General features: G+C 44.8%; 1 protein-coding gene across 1 annotated transcript; it reads right to left on the bottom strand.

The window, feature by feature from the left end:
* Nucleotides 1–258: 258 nt before the first annotated feature.
* Nucleotides 259–19,324, bottom strand: LOC141128265 (glutathione S-transferase 3, mitochondrial-like). The gene is made up of 4 exons (XM_073615463.1): nucleotides 19,074–19,324; nucleotides 13,496–13,618; nucleotides 2,384–2,456; nucleotides 259–469 (listed from the first exon to the last, which is right to left on the bottom strand). The coding sequence occupies exons 1-4, from the start codon at nucleotides 19,206–19,208 to the stop codon at nucleotides 369–371; spliced, it is 432 nt and encodes a 143-aa protein (XP_073471564.1). The 5' UTR covers nucleotides 19,209–19,324; the 3' UTR covers nucleotides 259–368.
* Nucleotides 19,325–19,668: the final 344 nt, after the last annotated feature.

The raw sequence follows: 19,668 nt of genomic DNA on the forward strand, positions 1-19,668 counted from the left end.
AATCCATACTCTCATATTTTCGAATTTTCAACAACTGGGTGGTTGATAATCTGAAAAAAAATCTAAAAATGTAAGGACTTTATTCATCAATCTTTTTGCAATTTGCCATTTTACTTTTTTATGCTGTTATCTCTGGATCTAACTTCCAGTGGCATCGTTGACATGTCCATATCAGTTTCCAAAAGAACAGAATATGTTTAGTTAAAGAATGTTACATTGTATTGCAAATAAACACAGAGACACAGTTCTACTTTACCAAAAAAAAAAAAAAAAATTTTATTTTTTACCTAGTAAATGGTAAGGCAGATGGGTTGATACATTTGAAATAATTCCCTTTTTAGAAGTAAATCTAGATTATATATTTGTGATCAAACAACATCAAGAAGTTGAAGTCCTGCTACAAAAGACAAAATGACTACACCAAACAGACCGATGTATCCATAAGCACCTCTATATCTTTTTTCTGGATCTGTAAAGAAAGGAAAAAATATATAATGTAAATTAGAACTGTAGGCAATTTTTTTCCCCATTTTGGATAGAATAAAAGATGGTTATAAATCCCTGTCAGGTATTTTGCCCCGTTGGTGAGATCTCCATTTACTTCCTGTCCTATAGCCACAACAGGAAGTGAGAGGAAATCCCTCAAAAGTAATCAGGCTCACAAGAAATAGTGTTCCCATTGAAAGATTTCTCTTCTACTCCTCTTCTGTTAACAACTCAAAACTTGGAATTTTTAAAATGTTGGTGGTAGGGATCACCAGGACAAACGGTGAATCGCCCTAAAGAAAACATAGGCAACAATAAAAACCTGATAGGTGTTCTAACTACTCTCCACAGGTAAACAAAAACTAAAGTTTTGTCTCCAGTTATACTTTGAGCAAAATGTACAAATGTGTCTGCGTATTTGCATGTACACATTTCAATTAAAAGAGAAGTATGGGTTTAATTTTTTCCCCCTATTTATGCTTACCTAGGTGGATGCAGCATCGGTATGATGCTGCATCTGTCCCCCCAGCACCTCTGCATTGAGAACCGAACAATCGAACATTGCCCATGGCTCAGTTCTTACAGCTCCTGAGCAGAGAGCTGCTGACTGTCAATCAGCAGCTCTCCGCTCTGCTCCTCCATGCTTACTGGAGCGCTGAACTGTGGAGGGGCGGGGAGCGGCTGTCAGTCTCAGGCTCTCAGCGGCTCGCTGAGAGGCTAAGATGGGTGTCAGTCCAGGCACCTGATGGATCCAGGCTTCCATTGTCGGGATGACGCAGTGCCTGGACCGATTCCAGTGACGTCAGCAGAGCATGGACTTCAGCCCGCTCTCTGCTGAAAAGGGAACACAGGAGTGCAAAACGAATTGTACTCCTGTGACCCATAAGAGAAGACCAGCCAAAACGAGCTCAGGCTGGACTTCTTCTTTAAAGTAGGCATGATTTAAAATGTTCCTTCAAAATTAAAAAAAGTAGACGTTTGGATTCCCATAAAGATAATTCTGGGAGACTTCCCTAAGACCTGTCCCATGCACATATTTTAGTACAGCACCAAAACACATTGGATTAAATCCTGCACCTATTGTAAGAACACCTTTGAGTCCATTGTCAGTAAGGTCTACACATGTGTTCAGCTGGCTTCTGCTGTTGACCCCTACAGGACTAAGAGGGCCTAAACTGAACTGTTGTTTTAAAGAGGAAGTGAACCCTCTATAAAAAAAAAAAAAAAAAAAAACACTAGCTCATTATGAATTACTTACCCGAGATCGAAGCCCCCGAAGTGACTTTCGTTCACCTCCTCCGTCGCCACCATGATACTGGGAATGACTTCCGGGTATCGCTGCTCTGGCGCTGTAACTGGCCGGAGCAGCGATGACTTCACTCCGGCGTATGCACGCGGGAGCCTTCAGTAACGGCATGATCGCCTTCACTAACGGGAGGCTCAGTGCGCCTGTGTCTACAGCGCGCATGCCCACTATTAGGAAAATACCTCCTTAACCGTGTAGGTTAAGGAGATCCCTGATTGTGATATGAGGCTTCAGGACCCCTGACCCTCTGTCTGGACAGTGCTAATTGACCCTGTGCTGATCACATGCACCCTCCCAAGAAAAAAAACAAAACTCTTGCAATAATGATTTCTGTACTGATTCTTCCTCCTCTCAACACCTCTGTAGTTCAGAAGGCAAGCTCTGTGAAATGTGTGACACAGCAGTGCCTAAGTATACTGTATATGCATCACAAAATATAAGTAATAGTGTGGGGATCTTCACAAAGAAAGTTTAATAACTTAAAGATCCTTCAGATTATTAGGAATAGGCTAGAAATAATTGAAATACAATTTGGAAATAATTATATAATATGGCCATAGATACACTTTAATCAGTCTCTGTGTTACATACCGCCTGTATAATATCCATGAGCGTAAGAAAATCGACTGGTTACCCAGATTGCTCCAAGAACAGCAGAAGAAAGCTAAAGAAAGAATAAATGTGTTATAGATATGTCCTCTACACATCTAGCATTTTAAAGATGCTCTACTTACACAATTTTTGTTATTTCACAACTACCTATTACAGTTATGCAGCTGGGTGCGATTGTTCGTCAATCACCAGGATCTGTGTAAACAGAAGGATGTGTGTGCGCAACAGTTGCCTCTCACCCCCTCACTTCCCTGCTGTCACTTTTCTGCACTGTATTCAGAAAGGCGGGCGATGTGAGGGGGGGGGGGGGGGGGGGGGAGAGATTTATTATGCAACCACCAAGGATTCTGGAACTGTAGTCCTTGTAGTACAATATGAGTCAATGGAGGCTAATGGCGCTGCAGAAATACCCAGGATTCTCTGCACACACAAAAGGAGAGGACAGCTTTTCCTGGACAAATGTGCAGAGATCTGGGGAGTCTAGTGGGAGGAGCCAGAGAGGACAGATCTGCTGGGAGAGCTGAGGCTGGGATTGAGTCATAGTTATTGACTGTGTGCAGCTCTGCAGACATTGGATTCACGTGGACCTACACCAGTGAGAGACAGAGCCCTTGTGAGCACCCAGAGAGCCAGAGGACTGAGCCACTGTAAGGTCGTTGTGTCTTGACCTCTAGGACAACTGACTGCCAAGCATGTGGGACTGGAACCACTACACACCAGGAGTGGTGAGCAGAACCATGTTTAACCGTCCACTGCCCAAAGATAATGCCATTAGAGACTGCTTCTTGTTTAGCAGCCCATCAGTCAACTGTTGTACACTTTCAAAAGGGCAGTTAAACGTGCACCACCTTACGGAAGGGCCCCAATAACAGTCAGCTAACATTGTAGTCACCTCCAGGAGTACCACTTTGTCAGGAGCATATACACCCACCTCAGTAGTGGCTGGAGGTATATTTTTTGGGGGGGTTGGCATCAATCCGCTCTGCGCCCCCTGCCCATCCTTTTTTGAAGCCTATTAGAGCCTCAGGCTCTAATTACACGCTTAAAAAAAACAAAAACCCCATTTAAATCCATGCATCCGATGCCCTGCAGGTAGATTAGGGGGCCAGACGCATGGATAGGGGGGCGGAGCCCTTGCGTCCCTAATGGAGTGGCCGCCACTGACCCATGTACTATTGGGGCTGTATACATAATGTGCACATGGTGACCTTTATTTCTGGGTTAGCTAATACAGATACTCTTAACGCTATTTGCACTAGTTATAATTCTATTTAGCTTCACTACAGTTCAGTTGATTGCCATCTAATGGGTCAGTGTGTTTACATTATCTAGTACAGTATCTTTAAACCTGTTCCACTGCTTGTCTATTGATTCATTCATTGTTTACCTGCATTGCCATAATGCATCCTTTCAGTCTACCATCCAGTTGCTTATCGCCTATTTTCTGTGCATTAATAAAGAATGGCAGCATACTAACTTCTAAGTTACACAGGTGTGTCTGTGGGGTCCGAGTGTTTTAAGAGGATTTTCAGTTCCCCCCCCCAAGAAATTAAAAGTCAGCAGCTACAAATACTGTAGCTGCTGATCTTTAATAAAAAGGACACCTACCTGTTCCGTGATCCGGCGCTGTCCTTACTGGGCCGGATCTTCGCCAGTCTTCAGGTCCCCAGTGCTGCTACACCTAGTTTGGGAAACCAGCTGTGAATCCTTACAGCTTCACAGCCGGATTCCCACTTTGCATGCATGAGCAGCGCTGCGCTGGTCCTGCAGCCTTCTGGGACCTTTTCATGTGTCCCAAAAGGGTGCAGGCAAAGAGGGAGGACAAACCTCCCCTCAGGTTGCCTAGGAGATCCAAGCAGAAGTGGGAGCTGGTACCAATCAAAACTAGGTACCTGCTCCTCAACCCAAAAAAAGTGCACAAAAGTTAAAGAGGAGGGGGGGAGGAGGCAGTAAAGCGAAACTACCCCCCTTTTGGGTGAAGTTCCATTTTAATGAATCCTGGCAGAAAAGAGAACCCATAATATCATAAATTTGTTGAGTATGGCCTCAAATAGGAACACCTAAACCTAGGCATAAAAAAGTAACATCATCCAAAATGATATAGGAAGACAGGGAGAGGGGTAAGAGTGTGAGGGTAGGTAGGAATTATGGTAGGAACCCATAATTGTATAGATTGCAGGGTTGAGGGATGCCCTATGTTTGGAATGCGGGGTTGAGGGGTGCGCTACGTATGGAATGCGGGGTTGAGGGGTGCGCTACGTATGGAATGCGGGGTTGAGGGGTGCGCTACGTATGGAATGCGGGGTTGAGGGGTGCGCTACGTATGGAATGCGGGGTTGAGGGGTGCGCTACGTATGGAATGCGGGGTTGAGGGGTGCGCTACGTATGGAATGCGGGGTTGAGGGGTGCGCTACGTATGGAATGCGCTACATATGGAGTGCGGTGTTGAGGGATGCGCTACGTATGGAGTGCGGTGTTGAGGGATGCGCTATGTATGGAATGCGGGGCTGAGGGGCGCGCTATGTATGGAATGCGGGGCGCGCTACGCATGGAATGCGGGGCTGAGGGGCGCGCTACGCATGGAATGCGGGGCTGAGGGGCGCGCTACGCATGGAATGCGGGGCTGAGGGGCGCGCTACGCATGGAATGCGGGGCTGAGGGGCGCGCTACGCATGGAATGCGGGGCTGAGGGGCGCGCTACGCATGGAATGCGGGGCTGAGGGCTGTGTACATCCAAGTTCTCCATCCCTCTAAGTACAAAGCTCTCCCCCCAGATTCCAGTTCAGAGCTTCTGTTCCCCCCCCCCCCCCCCCCCCCACTCCAGTGTAGAGATTTCTCCCTCCCCAAATCCTCTCCTAGCATCTAGAAAACTTCACAGTCAGAGTGCAGCTAGCTACAGAAGATCAACTAAACTTACAGGACGTCCATACGTGCAGGCTGCTTCATGAGGAGCTTCTGCCTGTGTACATTCCCTGCCCCCCTCCCTCCTCTGCTGTCATATAGAGATGTGTGGAGCGGAGAGGGATCGGAGCCGCCACCGACAGAGGAGCGCTGTCACTTGTAATTACAGAAGCAGCGCTTCTCTGTATCTACAACTGACAGTGAGCAGCTAACAAGTGGCGGAACTCCAGCGGGCAGCAGCACAGGCTCAATTGGCAGCTGCTTTGGGCCCCGGGCAGCTGCCCTATTTGCCTGCACCAAAGACAGCCCTGAGTATGAGGAAGTAAAGCCTGCCCTTCTCTATCATGATAGCCACCTCCAAATTGAGACACAGCTCAAAACCAAGCTTGGCAAATCTGTATTGGGAAAAGGATCAGCTGCAGAGAGATCACAGGCAATAATGGTTGCTGGTCCTTTGCCCTCTGCCTGCCTTTTTATGTAAATGTTTATCCCAAAATAAAAAAACAAAAGTACTAGTTACTTACCGGTAACTGTCTTTCTGGGACATATTCCAGGACGGCACACCTGAGAGATGAGAGGCTCCTCCCCACAGGAAACACAATCAATCAACAGCTGTTTTAAGTCCACACCCTTCCCCCTGATCCTCAGTTTGTAGAGAAGTAACTCCTGAACCTGGTTCACAAGGGAAATCATTCCTCATAGGCACTCACTTTCTAGTGTTCTAAAATTTTCCCTCCTCCAACGGGTGGGAAGTAGGCCTGCCGTCCTGGAAGATTTCCCAGAAAGACAGTTACCGGTAAGTAACTAGTACTTTTCTCAAGTCATCTTCCAGGACGGCACACCTGAGAGGATAATCAAGTACCTCAGGCCTACCTTAGGGTGGGACCACTGCAAGACTCTTGGTGAACCTCGGTTCTGCAGTAAGCTTTACCTTTACTCCATATGCTTGATGAAGGTATCTTAGCTGGATCATGCGGCTGATCTGCCGGTCTACTCCACATGTGTCCCTGCCTTCTCTGTTTCGGATGCAGGATCTAGGTGGAGTGGGTTCTTAAAGATGGAATCAGAAAACATGTTAAACTTGTAGGTTATCAATGTTGCCTGTCACACATCTACCAACAATGGCCTATTCTGCCTATAGGTGCTGTTTAGAACCACTAAAAAGATTAATCGGAGACCTGTGTTGTAAGACAAGGACACTACATTGATCCATAAGGGGGCCTGTCTTAACACAACCCTGTCCAGGGAAATAAAACTGCCAAAAAAGGGGGGCCCCTGACAGACAACCCCTTTTTGTTCATTTTTAGCTTTACGTCAGCAAAGACTGAAGGGAAACCTACTTAAGGAAAATAGATTAACAAAAACTTAATCCCTGGGTTTAAGGCATGCCCAATCTATAGTTTTACTTACGCCTGAGAGCCTACTCAGGAGATTAACATCTATAGCAGGAGAAGAACACTCATATTGCTACATCTAGTTTTGCTAGAAGGGCAAAATGAAGGCCATGCACCGAGCTGTAACCTATTTGGTCGGGTATACATGTTTATACTTCATCTTCAGGCCATAAAACTCCTCTGAACCGAACTTCCTAAGTTCTTATTAAACAGGGCGATTCATTATCGCCTTCCTCCAGTGACCCATAACTCTACTGGGCTTCAACCCTAGGAAATGGCTCTGGCATCCCTGAATGTAAGGGGTCGAGGCTTTCTGACATGTGACATCTGCACCAGAACTCCTGGCCCTTTCACGGAAGAGAAGGCTGAAATACAAAAAGGTGATACATGTATTATTAATATCACAAATAAAAAAAAAATCATAGATTGTGGACATAGCACAATAGATTTAGACAGAAAGGACACAAGCATAGACATCAATGTTGTGTATCTGAGTGTGATTAGCTAAACCAAAATATCAAATATGGGAAGAGACCCAAATCTGAACCTCACAGTCTGGTTTTCTGATGTGCGGCCAATATGTAAGCATTAAGACACAAACACACCTTAAATGCTGCACATTTCTGAAGTGCAGCTAGCTAGGTCATAACTGGTAAATACAGAAAGGACGGGAACCCCCTTTTCAGTGGTGTTTTACTGATGTACAGCAAAACAAGGCTATAAAGAAAAGACAGAAAGACCCAAACTTCTATGTTGCGTATTTATGACGAACCACCAAGTACAGTTATAAGACAATCCTTCCTGTTATGCAGTTCTGTAGTGGTTACATAGAACCAACAGACAAAGAACACAAGCAACCTACAGCATTGTGTTTTTCTGAAGTGCCGTAAGGCAATATGAAACAGAAAGCACCAACAAGCTTCAATGTTGAGTACTTCTGCTGTGCAGCAACATAAAAACAAACAACAGACAGCCTTTACAGCTGCGACCTTTCTGGTCTACTGCAAAATAAGGCAATAACTCCACAATGAGTATTCCTGCAGCATTGCAAAACCTGAACCAGAAGGGACAGATAAGCTTAGGGTTCCCACACCCGTGCGACCCAACCTGCCACTTGGGACTGCAAGACGCATGAGAAGTCATACTATGGCTTCCAAAGGGTATCATTCGTGACTGTGCGACTCCAGGTCGCAGCGTATCCAGCAGTCCCTGCTTACGGAACCACAGACCTCAAGATTACACAGGTCGCAGGAAAAGCAGTTTTCGGGTCGAACAAACAAGGGGTCCCCATGCTGTGGCTCCCTGGAGGCGTGCAGCCAACAACCCCCTACTGTGTATACCTAAGAAACAGCAAGGAAGATCAATGAGAAACACCACTTACTGCTGTGCCTTTCTGATATACGGACGATAAGTCAGTAAATATAGGACATACAGGACACAAACAATGTTCAATCTTTGTGTATGTCTGATGTGTAGCATATACCAATACTGAGCAGAGATGTCATTACCCTCAATGTGTCTCCCTGCTGAGCAGCAAAAATAAAATCAGAAAAAGACAAACAACCTTCACTGTTGTGTCCTTTCTGATATGCAGCCAATAAGGCAGTAAACCTTCAATTTTGTATGTGTCTGATGTGCAACAACAATCTTGAATAGAGATAGCACATCCATATTCAAGTGATTTGGCATGTGACTCAACATGTCAAATCGCATGCCTAAAATTGGCAGCCATTGCCGTTAATAGCACTGTCTGAATCAGCCCGGGCCACTTTGTGGTGCTACACTGATTACCAATGGCAGTATGTGTACTACCCCTGGCACAGGTTCAATTTTGTATTTTCCAACAAAATCAGGACCATCCGTCATCACTGCTGCCTTTCTGATAAGCAACCAATAAGGCAGTAATACAGGACCCACAGACCGACCTCAATCTTGTATATCTCTGATGTGCAATAATATAACAGTTCTGAATAGAGATAGCACATCCATATTGAAGTGATTTGGCATGCAACTCAACATGTCAAAATCGCATGCCTAAAATCGGCAGCCATTGCTGTTAATAGAGCTGTCTGAATCAGCACGTCACTTTGTGGTGCTGCACCGATTACCAATGGCAGTATGTGTACTACCCATGGCACAGGTTCAATTTGTATTTTCCAACAAAATCAGGACCATCCATCCTCACTGCTACCTTTCTGATAAGCAACCAATAAGGCAGTAATACAGGACCCACAGACAAACTTCAATCGTGTATATCTCTAATGTGCAACAATCCTGAATAGAGATAGCACATCCATATTGAAGCGATTTGGCATGCGACTCACATGTCAAATCGCATGCCTAAAATTGGCAGCTATTGCCGTTAATAGCACTGTCTGAATCAGCACGAAGCCACCTTGTGGTGCTGTACCGATTACCAAAGGCAGTATATGTACTACCCCTGCCATCAATCTTTCCTGCTGCCTTTCTGATAAGCAACCAATAAGGCAGTAATACAGGACACAAAAACCCCACAGACAGACCCCAATCTTGTGTAGGTCTGATGTGCAGCAATATAACAATTATGAGCAGAAATGTCATCACCAGACTCAATGATGTGCGTTTCTGGCGTGCGGCACAAAACCAGAAAGTACAGACCACCTTCCCTGTTGTATTTTCTGATCTGTAGCCAAACAAAGCAGTACCTTTAGGATATAAAGGACACCCAACAAGCTTCAGCAGAGATGTCAAAAATCTCAATGTGTACTTTAGTTGTGCCACCAAACACCCCAGCAAGGGCAAACCTTCACTACTGAGGTCTACTGGTGAGCAGCCAAGAAGGAGTCATGGTGTATCCCTTTATGAAATAACCAAACAGGAGCAAATTATTTCATAGGCATAGCCTGGGCTGTAGATACCAATCCTTCACTACCAGTGAAGGAACCAATCCTAAAATGGTTGGACACCTTACTATAGTAGCTGTTGTCCTACCTTACCTCCATAGATTGAGCAAACACTAGCCAGCTCATACACGGGTGGGGCTGATCAGTAACTAAAGTCTCAATGAGCCTAGCCCTAGAGACCAATATAAGACCTCTAAAAAGGGTGGTTACCAATTTAGCCTGGAGGTAAATAGCCACCTGCAGCCCTTAAAGAAGCAATCATATAGCCATCTAGCTCTTGCATATGTTTGCACAGAAAATCCTTGATCAAGGGATATAGGAAAAACGATTTATGGTAAATCGCTTTTAGATCTGTCACTGAGTGGACTGTAGCCCAAACCAAAAAAGGTCTTTCTTACCCCCTGCATTAAAATATAACCACAATGTAAGAGTGGAGTGGGAGGTTGGAGCTTATGAAAAGCAACCCCCAAAAAGGAGGATCTGTCACAAGGGAACCCCTACTGTGCCACACAGAAGCTTGGTCCCTGCCACATTGTTGAAAGTTAAGTCAGCTTTTAAGCATCTTGGAGCAACTTTAAGCAGATTCCTAGCAGCTGGGCTAATAGGGCCAGATAACCTAGTGCACCTGCTGAGCAAGGGAGCTTACTCCTGAATCCTTCAACCACTGCACCAATAATAACTTGTTCAGTGGTATACCTGGCCAGTAAGGAACTCTTTGTTCTACCAGGTCACCCTCTTTGCTGTATTCACCCCTACTAATGTACCACAACCGGGTATGTAGGGAGAGGCTGGCAACCTACTGTTGTGATAACCACACAGTGTCTCTGCTATAAGAGGAAGCTGTGGCTGGTGGTTTTTAGCAGTAGCTTCTGGGCTATTTTGTTATGGAGACCCCAGGTCCTGCACTGCACCACTCAGTAAATACAGGTGGAAGGGGGAAAAATGCCTTACCTACCTCTTTCCCATCTGAGGTGGTTTAGGCACACTCGCTCCTCTGCACCACTTGTCCACCATACAGCATCTCTGATGTAGGAGGGAGCTGTGGCTGGTGACTTTAGCAAAAGCTTCTGGGCTATTTGAATATAGACCCCAGGGGAGATTATCTCAAATGCCCAGAAACCATCTGGCTGGGACTGGGGATTTTTGACTCACCGTTGTCGTCTTCCCCTTTTGCCACAGCCACCGGGCTTGCTTTTCCATCCTTATGGTCCACACGCAAGGAGGATAGCCGCCAAAGTGCCCCCCCCCACAACTGCTGTCCCTTTAGGGAACTGCAAGGTTAGGCTGTGTCCTGCTCTGTCCAGTCAGTATATACACATGGGGAGGGGGGAGGGGGGAGGGGGGGGGGGGGGGGCAATGCCGTAAGTTCCTCATTCCCATGAGGTGGTTTAGGCAGACATTCACCATAGTAAACTGGTGCCTCCTCGAAAGGAGGATGTGGGCGCCTGCTCCTGCTGACTCTCAGCCTTCCCTTCTGGGTAAGAACGCGGGTCGTTCAGGCGGTGCCCTCCCCAGCAGCCCACGCGAGCTACCAGGGACCCAGGAGTCAGGGGATACGATCCCCCTGGAAAGAACCGACGGCCAGCACCCCCGTCTGAACGGACGTCCGGACAGGTAAGGGGGGGGGAGACAGGATAAAGGCCCCTGAAGTTCTGGGGACACCACTGTACCCAGGGGCCTTCAGCTCTCAGGGGGGCTTTCCCAGTTTCTGCTGCCCCCCCCCGAGGAAAGGATAGGGGAACCCCCCCAGGAAGGATAAATATATTCCGCCAGACCCAGAGGCTTCCCAGGCATTTGGTCCGGCTCCCAGGGGGAGACCACCAGCCCCAGGCTTCGGTCATTTGGAAAAAAACAAACAGTTTCGCCGTGTAGGTAGAAACACAATCAAAAACTGAGGATCAGGGGGAAGGGTGTGGACTTAAAACAGCTGTTGATTGATTGTGTTTCCTGTGAGGAGGAGCCTCTCATCTCTCAGGTGTGCCGTCCTGGAAGATGACTTGAGAAAAAAAAGGGAGGTTTCTGCAACTGCTTTTATTGGCTGGGCCGGGATGACGTCACTCCTGCAGAGTTCACTCATCTTGGCAGATACCACGTTGGTACACTGAGCTGAATTTGGGCAGCACAATGTACAATGCCGACAGGCAGGTAAGAAGTTAATGCACAAGAGACAGATTATAGATCTTCTGCATTAAAAAATGCCTTTTCACATTTGTTATTATATTTTCCCATTTAAAAAAAAAGGTTAGCCAGAGTCAATTTTAATTTGTTAGTAAAGTCTGTCTAAGTCTGCAATTTCATCTAACACTACCCTCTCCCCAGATTGACAATGCTGCTGTCCAAAGGTGGCTCTGTTGTTCCTCCATCCAGAATGGAGACACCCTAATACAATAAGTGTGTTACTGGGTGGATTACCAAATGAAAAAAAAGCCTAAAAAAGGAAAACTAATGCAATGACCAAAATAATATAAGAAAGAAGAAGCCGTGCTAATAAAGTCCAATTAACAGATAGTTGATTGTAGAAATGGAAAAAATCTCTCATATGGCAAGAAATGTGGGATAATATTCATCAATTCTTCAATTAACACCACAGTGAGTTCATTCAATAAGTGTGCCACCACCTTAAGAAAAACTCGCTTACCAGATGGCAAGCAAAACCAGCATGTGGCTATAGCCCAGCCAAGGCCTTTGCTTGCACCGAAGATCGTGGAGATAGGCAATGGATGGATGATTGGACAATTATATTCAAATGCTGGTGACACTGCTCAATTCAGGACCACTAAATCAGCAACTGACTCAACAGTAACTATTTCCTCTTTTACTCCTTTCACACTGAGGCGCTTTACAGGCGCTACAGCGCTAAAAATAGCGCCTGTAAAGAGCTGCTCCTGTCTCTCCAGTGTGAAAGCCCGAGGGCTTTTACACTGGAGCGGTGCGCTTGCAGGATGGTAAAAAAAAGTCCTGCAAGCAGCATCTTTGGAGCGGTGAAGGAGCGGTGTATACATCACTCCTCTGCCGCTCCTGCCCATTGAAATCAATGGGGCAGCGCGGCTATACCGCCAACATAGCGCTGCTACAGCAGCGCTTTATGGTGATTTTAACCCTTTCTTGGCTGCTAGCGGGGGGCAAAAGCGCCCAGCTAGTGGCCAAATAGAGGCGCGAAATTGACGGTAAAGCGCCGCTAAAAATAGCGGCGCTTTACCGCCAACGCACCCACCGCCCCAGTGTGAAAGCGGCCTTAGTTATTTAACTGAGCCTTCTTCTTTAATCCAAGGTGTGTTCATTTTGGTAATGTTCCCAGCAGCACATGTCCATGTCAATGTCAAGTGATTTAGTGGTCCTGGATTGAGCAGTGTCACCAGTGTTTGAATATATCTGTGCAATCATCCATCCATTGCCTACCTCCACGATCTTCGGTGCAAGCAGAGGCCTTGGCTGGGCTATAGCCACATGCTGGTTTTGCTTGCCATCTAGTAAGCAAGTTTTTCTTAAGGTGGTGGCACACTTATTGAATGAACTCACTGTGGTGTTAATTGAAGAACTGATGAATATTATCCCACATTTCTTGCCATATGAGAGATGTTTTCCATTTCTACAATCAACTATCTGTTAATTGGACTTTATTAGGCTTCTTCTTTCTTATGTTTTTCTGTGTATATCTCACATTGAGCTGCTGCTTACTGAAAATTCTTTTTAGTGTTTATTTTTAATGATACATTAGCGCAGTTTTTTCCCCTTTTTTAATGCAATGACCAAGTTTAAATATTAGTAAGCCTGCAACATATTATGTTTTTGGGTTTAGATACGCTTTACATTTTTAAAAAGATCTGGCTGTTGACAGCAGGACGAGCAGCTGGATTTGGCTGTGTACCCTTTAGAAAATGTGAAATGTACATGTAATATATGTGATCACTTACCGGAAATGCAAGTCCTGCAATAAGCTGAAAGATCAGCCAGGTGGGATACGCTTCTAATGTATTCTGATGAGCTCTCTGTATACAGTTAAATACATTCTCTTTGTCTGAATACATCTGAGGATACTGTAATAAAAAAGAGATTTTATACCAATTAGGGAAAAAAATGAGACATCAATAACTAAAACTGTAACATGGCATTTAACTGAATCTGGACTAATTACCTTTATACTAGGTTCACACCTATGCGTTTTTAGTGCATTTTCCAGTTTGCAGAAACGCACTAAAGTTTACTTAACATGGTTTCCTATGGTACACATTCACATCTATACATTTTTCAGCAGGTGCGTTTATCAAAAGGGTCAGGGACTTTTTTTCCCCACAGCAGATTGCGTTTTGCGTGTAATAGACTTCAATGGACCCAAACCAAAAAAGCAAGTGTTGCTGTTTTGATGCTCTTTGCGTTTTTTTTTTTTTTCCTTCCTAACAAATTGTGTATAGCTGCAACCAGCTGCAACAAAGAGCGGGCCAGGGAGTCGGCCGCGATTCGCCACTAACAACTGAATGTAAAAACATGAATTGCTGGGGGAAAAAAAAAAAAACAAACAAAAAAATAAAAACGGCATGGGGTCCCCCACAAGATCCATACCAGACCCTTATCCAAGCATGCATGCAGCCTGGCAAATCAGGAAAGGGAGCGGACAAGCGAGCGCCCCCCTCCTGAATCATACCAGAGACCACATGCTTTCAACATGGGGGTGGTGCTTTGGCACACAAGGGCCTCTTCCCCACAACCCTGGCCGGTCCGGTGGTTGTGGGAGTCTGCGGGCGGGGGGCTTATTCAGAATCTGAAAGCCCCTTTGACCCCGCCCCTTAGTTTTTGTAAGAACTGTCAGGCGGTAGGAGTGGACCGGGTTTTTTTCCCCCTTTTTCGGGTCAGTGGTGGTTGTGGGTGTTGTGATTGACGATGGATCTACATCAGGGGGACATTGTTTTTTATTTTTGTTTCCTAAATAAAAGACATGGCAAAAACCGCCTATTGTTTTTTTTACACTACGCTTTTTTTTTTTGGGTGAACGAGTAGGGGTACTATGTACCCCATAATCATTTACATGGGGGGTGGGATCTGGGGGCCCCCCTTATTAAAGGGGCTTCCAGATTTTGAATAAGCCCCCGCCTGCAGACCCCCGCAACCACCGGCCAGGGTTGTGGGGGAAGAGGTCCTTGTCCCCACAAGGTATTTTGGTGGGGGAGGGGGGTGCAGGAGACTTATTTGGAATTGGATTTGTTTTTTGGGGGCATGTGACCTGGTATGTTTGGGGGGGGGGGGTGGAGGGGCCTCGCTAATCCCCTCTTTCCTGATCTGCTGGCTGCATGCTCGGATAAGGGTCTGGTATGGATTATAAGGGGCACCCCATTTATTTATTTAGCCGTGGGGTTCCCCTTAAAATCCATATTAGACCTGGAGGGCGTGGTATGGAATGGGGGGGACCCCATGCCGTTTTTTCCCCAATTTTTTTTTTTTCTTTTTGCCAGCAGTTTTGTTTTTACATTCAGCTGCCCCGCTGACAGCTGATGACTGATCAGTTTTTAAGGACACAGCAGCCTGCTCCTCAACAACCAGCTATACACAGTTTGTTAAAAAAAAATAATAATAAAAACAAACAATTAAAAAAAAAATGCAAAACGCACGAAAAACACATGCAAAAATGAATGTTTAAAAGGGCAAAAGGCACCTGAAAACCGCATCAACCGCATAGATATGAACCTAGGGTTATACCCTATTTACCGTATTTATCGGCATATAACACGCACATTAATTTTAAGAGGGAAGTTTCAGGAAAAAAATTTTATTTTTAAATAAGGAACTTTGAAGCAAAATAAAGGTCAGTGCCCATCTGCAGTCTCACTATTGCCATCAATACAGCCTCATCAATGCCCATCTGCAGCCTCACAAGTGCCATCAATGCAGCCTCATCAGTCCACATCAGTGCAGCAGCCTCGCCGTTGCCATCAGTGCAGCAGCCTCGCCGTTGCCATCAGTGCAGCAGCCTCGCCGTTGCCATCAGTGCAGCAGCCTCGCCGTTGCCATCAGTGCAGCAGCCTCGCCGTTGCCATCAGTGCAGCAGCCTCGCCGTTGCCATCAGTGCAGCAGCCTCGCCGTTGCCATCAGTGCAGCCTGATCGATGCCCATCTGCAGCCTAGAGGGGACAGGGAGGGGGGCGGCCCAGGACACGGGACTTCCTTTTACAGAGGCTGCCAAGTAAACAGGAGATTCTCACTGTATGTAATCTGACATCGCTCGTCCCGCCCCCTCCCTGTCCCCTCCGAGGCATCTAAAATTGAAGTATTGGCGTATAACACGCACGTGCTATTTGCACCCAATTTTTAGGGTGAAAAAGTGAGGGTTATACGCCAATAAATACAGTATCTTTAAATTTGTCGTTTGTCTTAGGTGACATTTCTGATTAATCTTGCTTTGAAGTAAATAAGAAGAAGAATTACTTCTTTAAAATATAATTTAATAAATATTACATTTTTATTTCAATATTTAATTCATAAAGTATTTCTCTACTTTGAAGATATAATTCACCTATATACAGTCTAACAGGCTTACAGCAAGAATCCGATATGCATCTGTGTTATCAGATTATTTCTTCCTGGGTTTCTAGAACATCCTCCTGAATATCTAAATAAACTGGTTACACCACACCCATGTGAAGTGATGGGTGTTTTTAACGTAGTAACCATGACTTGCAGTTTTAGAGAAGGGTTCACAGACTAAAACAGCAACCTTGCACTTTGAATGAAGAATTTAAGAAATCCCTTATCTGGAAATGCAGTGTACGATTACCATTGCTTTATGCAAAATACAGGCATTGTAGAATATACTATCCACCTCCATTTAGGGAAATATTAATGTTTGGGGTAAAAGGTTATGTTCATATGGACATTTCAGAAGTTGTTCAATACAGGAGCATTGGTTGCAAGTGAGCTAAGATCTCCTGAACCAAATGAAACACTCAATCCAGGATCCCTACGGAAATAACCGTATTCTGCCCACACGAGGCGGCACTGTCAGCTAAGGGAGGAATGATCCATAAAAGGTTCCAATCAGATTTCTCTAGAGAACACAAGAGGTGGCACATTTCTTGAAAGCAGAAAATTCCCACAGGGCAAAGCTACTGTATGTAGTACAGTCGAATTTCAAAGAAATGTAAAATGCCCAGTTTTTATTTACTCGTAGCAGACTAATACATGTTTTGGCAAGCAGCAAAATTAAAAAAGAAGTTATTTTTTTTTCTTTGTTTTTTTTCAAAATCATACTTAGCTAGGTGGGTGCAGCATCAGTTCGATGCTGCATCTGTTCCCCGCCGGCTCGAAGACTGAGAACTGGGCAATCAAAGACCGCTGATCGCTTGGTTCTCAGAGCTCCATGAGCAGAGGGCTAGTGTCTGTCAGTCACCGGCTCTCTACTCCTCTGCCCTCACAAGACTGCTGGAGTGCTGGGCTATAGAGGGGCGAGCCAGGTGCCGGTCCAGGGTTGTGGGCAGATCTCGACTTGATCTTGCCTGAGCCTGGACCGGCTCTTTGATGTCAGCCAACAGCGGGCTTCAGCCCACTGTCTGCTGAAAATGGGTCACAGGAGTGCACTATGAACTGCACTCCTGTGATCCACAGGAGAAGTACAGCCAAACGAGCTTTGTCTGTAATTCTTAAATTCATAAGATCACATAACGTTAAGCCTCAAGAAGTCTGTGACAGCCTCTTAACAGTATCCAGATAACAGAGTTGCATATAGAAGAGGAATCGTTGATCCTTATAAAGAATTAAATCATAACTGTACAAACACCTAAAGTAAAACTAAGGCCAACATTTTTTTTTTAAATTTCATTTTGGATAGAGTAAGGAAAAGTTATAACTCCTGTCTGTTTTTTTGCCATCTGTGACCCATAAGGTAGATTTCCCTCCACCTCCTGTCCAATAGCCAAAAGAGGATTTTTTTAATTGGGATTTTTTTTACCAGCATAATACATATTGGCCTAAATTTATGAAGATATATTTAATTTTTTTCAATTTTTTTTATTGGATATGTTTTATAGCAGAATGTAATTGTTTTTTTTTTTATCCAAAATATACGCTTTTTTGCTTATAGCGCAAAAAAAAAAAAAAAAAAAAAAAAAAAACCTGCAAAGGTGATCAAATACCACCAAAAGAAAGCTCTATATGTGGTGAAAAAGGACATACATTTTATTTGGGTACAGCACTGATGGATAAACTTTACATCACATTGCATGGCCACGCAATTGTCCGTTAAAGTAACGCAGTGCCGTATCGCAAAAAATGGCCTGGTCATGAAGGGGGGGGTAAATCTGCCAGAGGTCAAGTGGTTAATGACCTTTACTAAGGCCTGATTCACACTTTTGCATTTTTTTACTGCGTTTTCAGTTTTGCAGAAACACATTACAGCCCATTTAACATGGTTTCCTATGGGTCATGTTCACATCTGTGCATGCTATGGAAAAGGCCAAGAGATTTTTTTCGGGCTTTTGGTTCCATAGACATCAATGTGTTCTATGTTCTATGTGTACTATGTGTTTGGGTTGGGCATTCAGAATAAACGTCAACTCACATTAAGGCTACTTTCACACTCAGACCACCCGAACGTTAGCGGTAAAGCGCCCGCTAGTTTTAGTGGCGCTTTACCGGCGCACTTTTAACCCCAAAGAAGGGGTTAACAAGGGGTTAAAAGCACCCGAAAAGTGCTGCCCATTGATTTCAATGGCAGGAGCAGTTTAGGAGTGGTATATACAGAGCTCCCGCACCGCCCCAAAGATGCCGCTTGCAGGACTTTTTTTTTTTTTCCAGTTCTGCAAGCGCACCGCCCGAGCATGAAAGCACTCGGGCTCTCACACCTGGGGAGGCTTAACAGGCGCTTTTCAGGCGCTATTTTTAGCGCTAAAACGCCTGAAAAGCGCCCCAGTGTGAAAGGGGTCATACATTGTGGTGCATTGTATTACTGCAGATAGAAACACAGGTTTCACTTGATTTACTGCACGTGGATAGGTATGAATACAGCTTAATCTCAAGGTGCAGTGAGGCTCTTCCATGGGATGTTAGACGGTTTGCTATGATGATAAACATAATGGTAACTGTATCATGTAATAACCTTGCAAAGAATAGAAGTATCAATAATCAAAGTTGAATTAATTGCACATCTAGAAAAAAAAAAAATGGTTTTACTTATGAAGGTTTGCAGTGCAGTTTTGCAATTTTGAACTGGTTCCCCAAAATCCTAATTCCTCAGTGCAAAGCCCCAGATAACAGCTGCACAAATAAAGAAAACGGATACTTTCAATTTACAGAAGTGTAAATTAACCGTGAAGCTTGTAAAAAAAACCAAAACAAAACAAACAAAAAAACAATATAAGTATTTTGGCATTTGTATTGCAAAATAGATATCTGATGACATAGTCAATGCTGAGCGATAGAGACCATTATAGTTAAAGAGCCAGCTACAATAAACAAGGAGCCCTATTTGCATCCTCTAAACGCAGCAAATCTGTCTCTGAATGATTACCTTGACTCCATACTTCTTCCTGGCTTTTCCCACGTTTATACCGAGATACATAATTAGGACATAGCTGTAGACGAAGGTGAAGATGACATAGGCGAAATTCTGGGGTAGTATATCGTCAATGCTGTCTGCACTCATAGCTGTAGCTGTGCTGCTGTTGTTTCTGTAGAACACAGCACTGCTTATGCAATCCCCTTTCTGCTCTACTCTACCAACCTTTGTACAATGTGCTCTGGTTTCATGGGGGAAGCCTATTGTGAGAGTGGGAGGAGCAATCCAGGAATGCAGCTATGTATTTGTTATATAGGAGTGCTTTCTGAAAGAACTGTGCTATAGGTCAGCAGCAGATTTCAATACAATCCATAAAGATTACAAGCTATGATTGTGCATGTTGTAATATTAGTATTTCTTTGTTATTCCGTAATGCCTAGAAGGTAACTGGACTTATAAAATCTGGGCCCAAAGATGAAGACTTTATACCGCCAAACTTTAAATATACTATAATGTGCACCTCAGTGGCGTAACTAGAACCTTCAGGGCCCCGATGCAAGAAATCATGGAGGGCCCCCCTGACCCCCGGACAGGGCTCCTCTGAGCC

The sequence above is a fragment of the Aquarana catesbeiana genome, linkage group LG02 (genome assembly GCF_042186555.1).
Source record: "Aquarana catesbeiana isolate 2022-GZ linkage group LG02, ASM4218655v1, whole genome shotgun sequence".
Taxonomy (NCBI): Eukaryota; Metazoa; Chordata; class Amphibia; order Anura; family Ranidae; genus Aquarana; species Aquarana catesbeiana.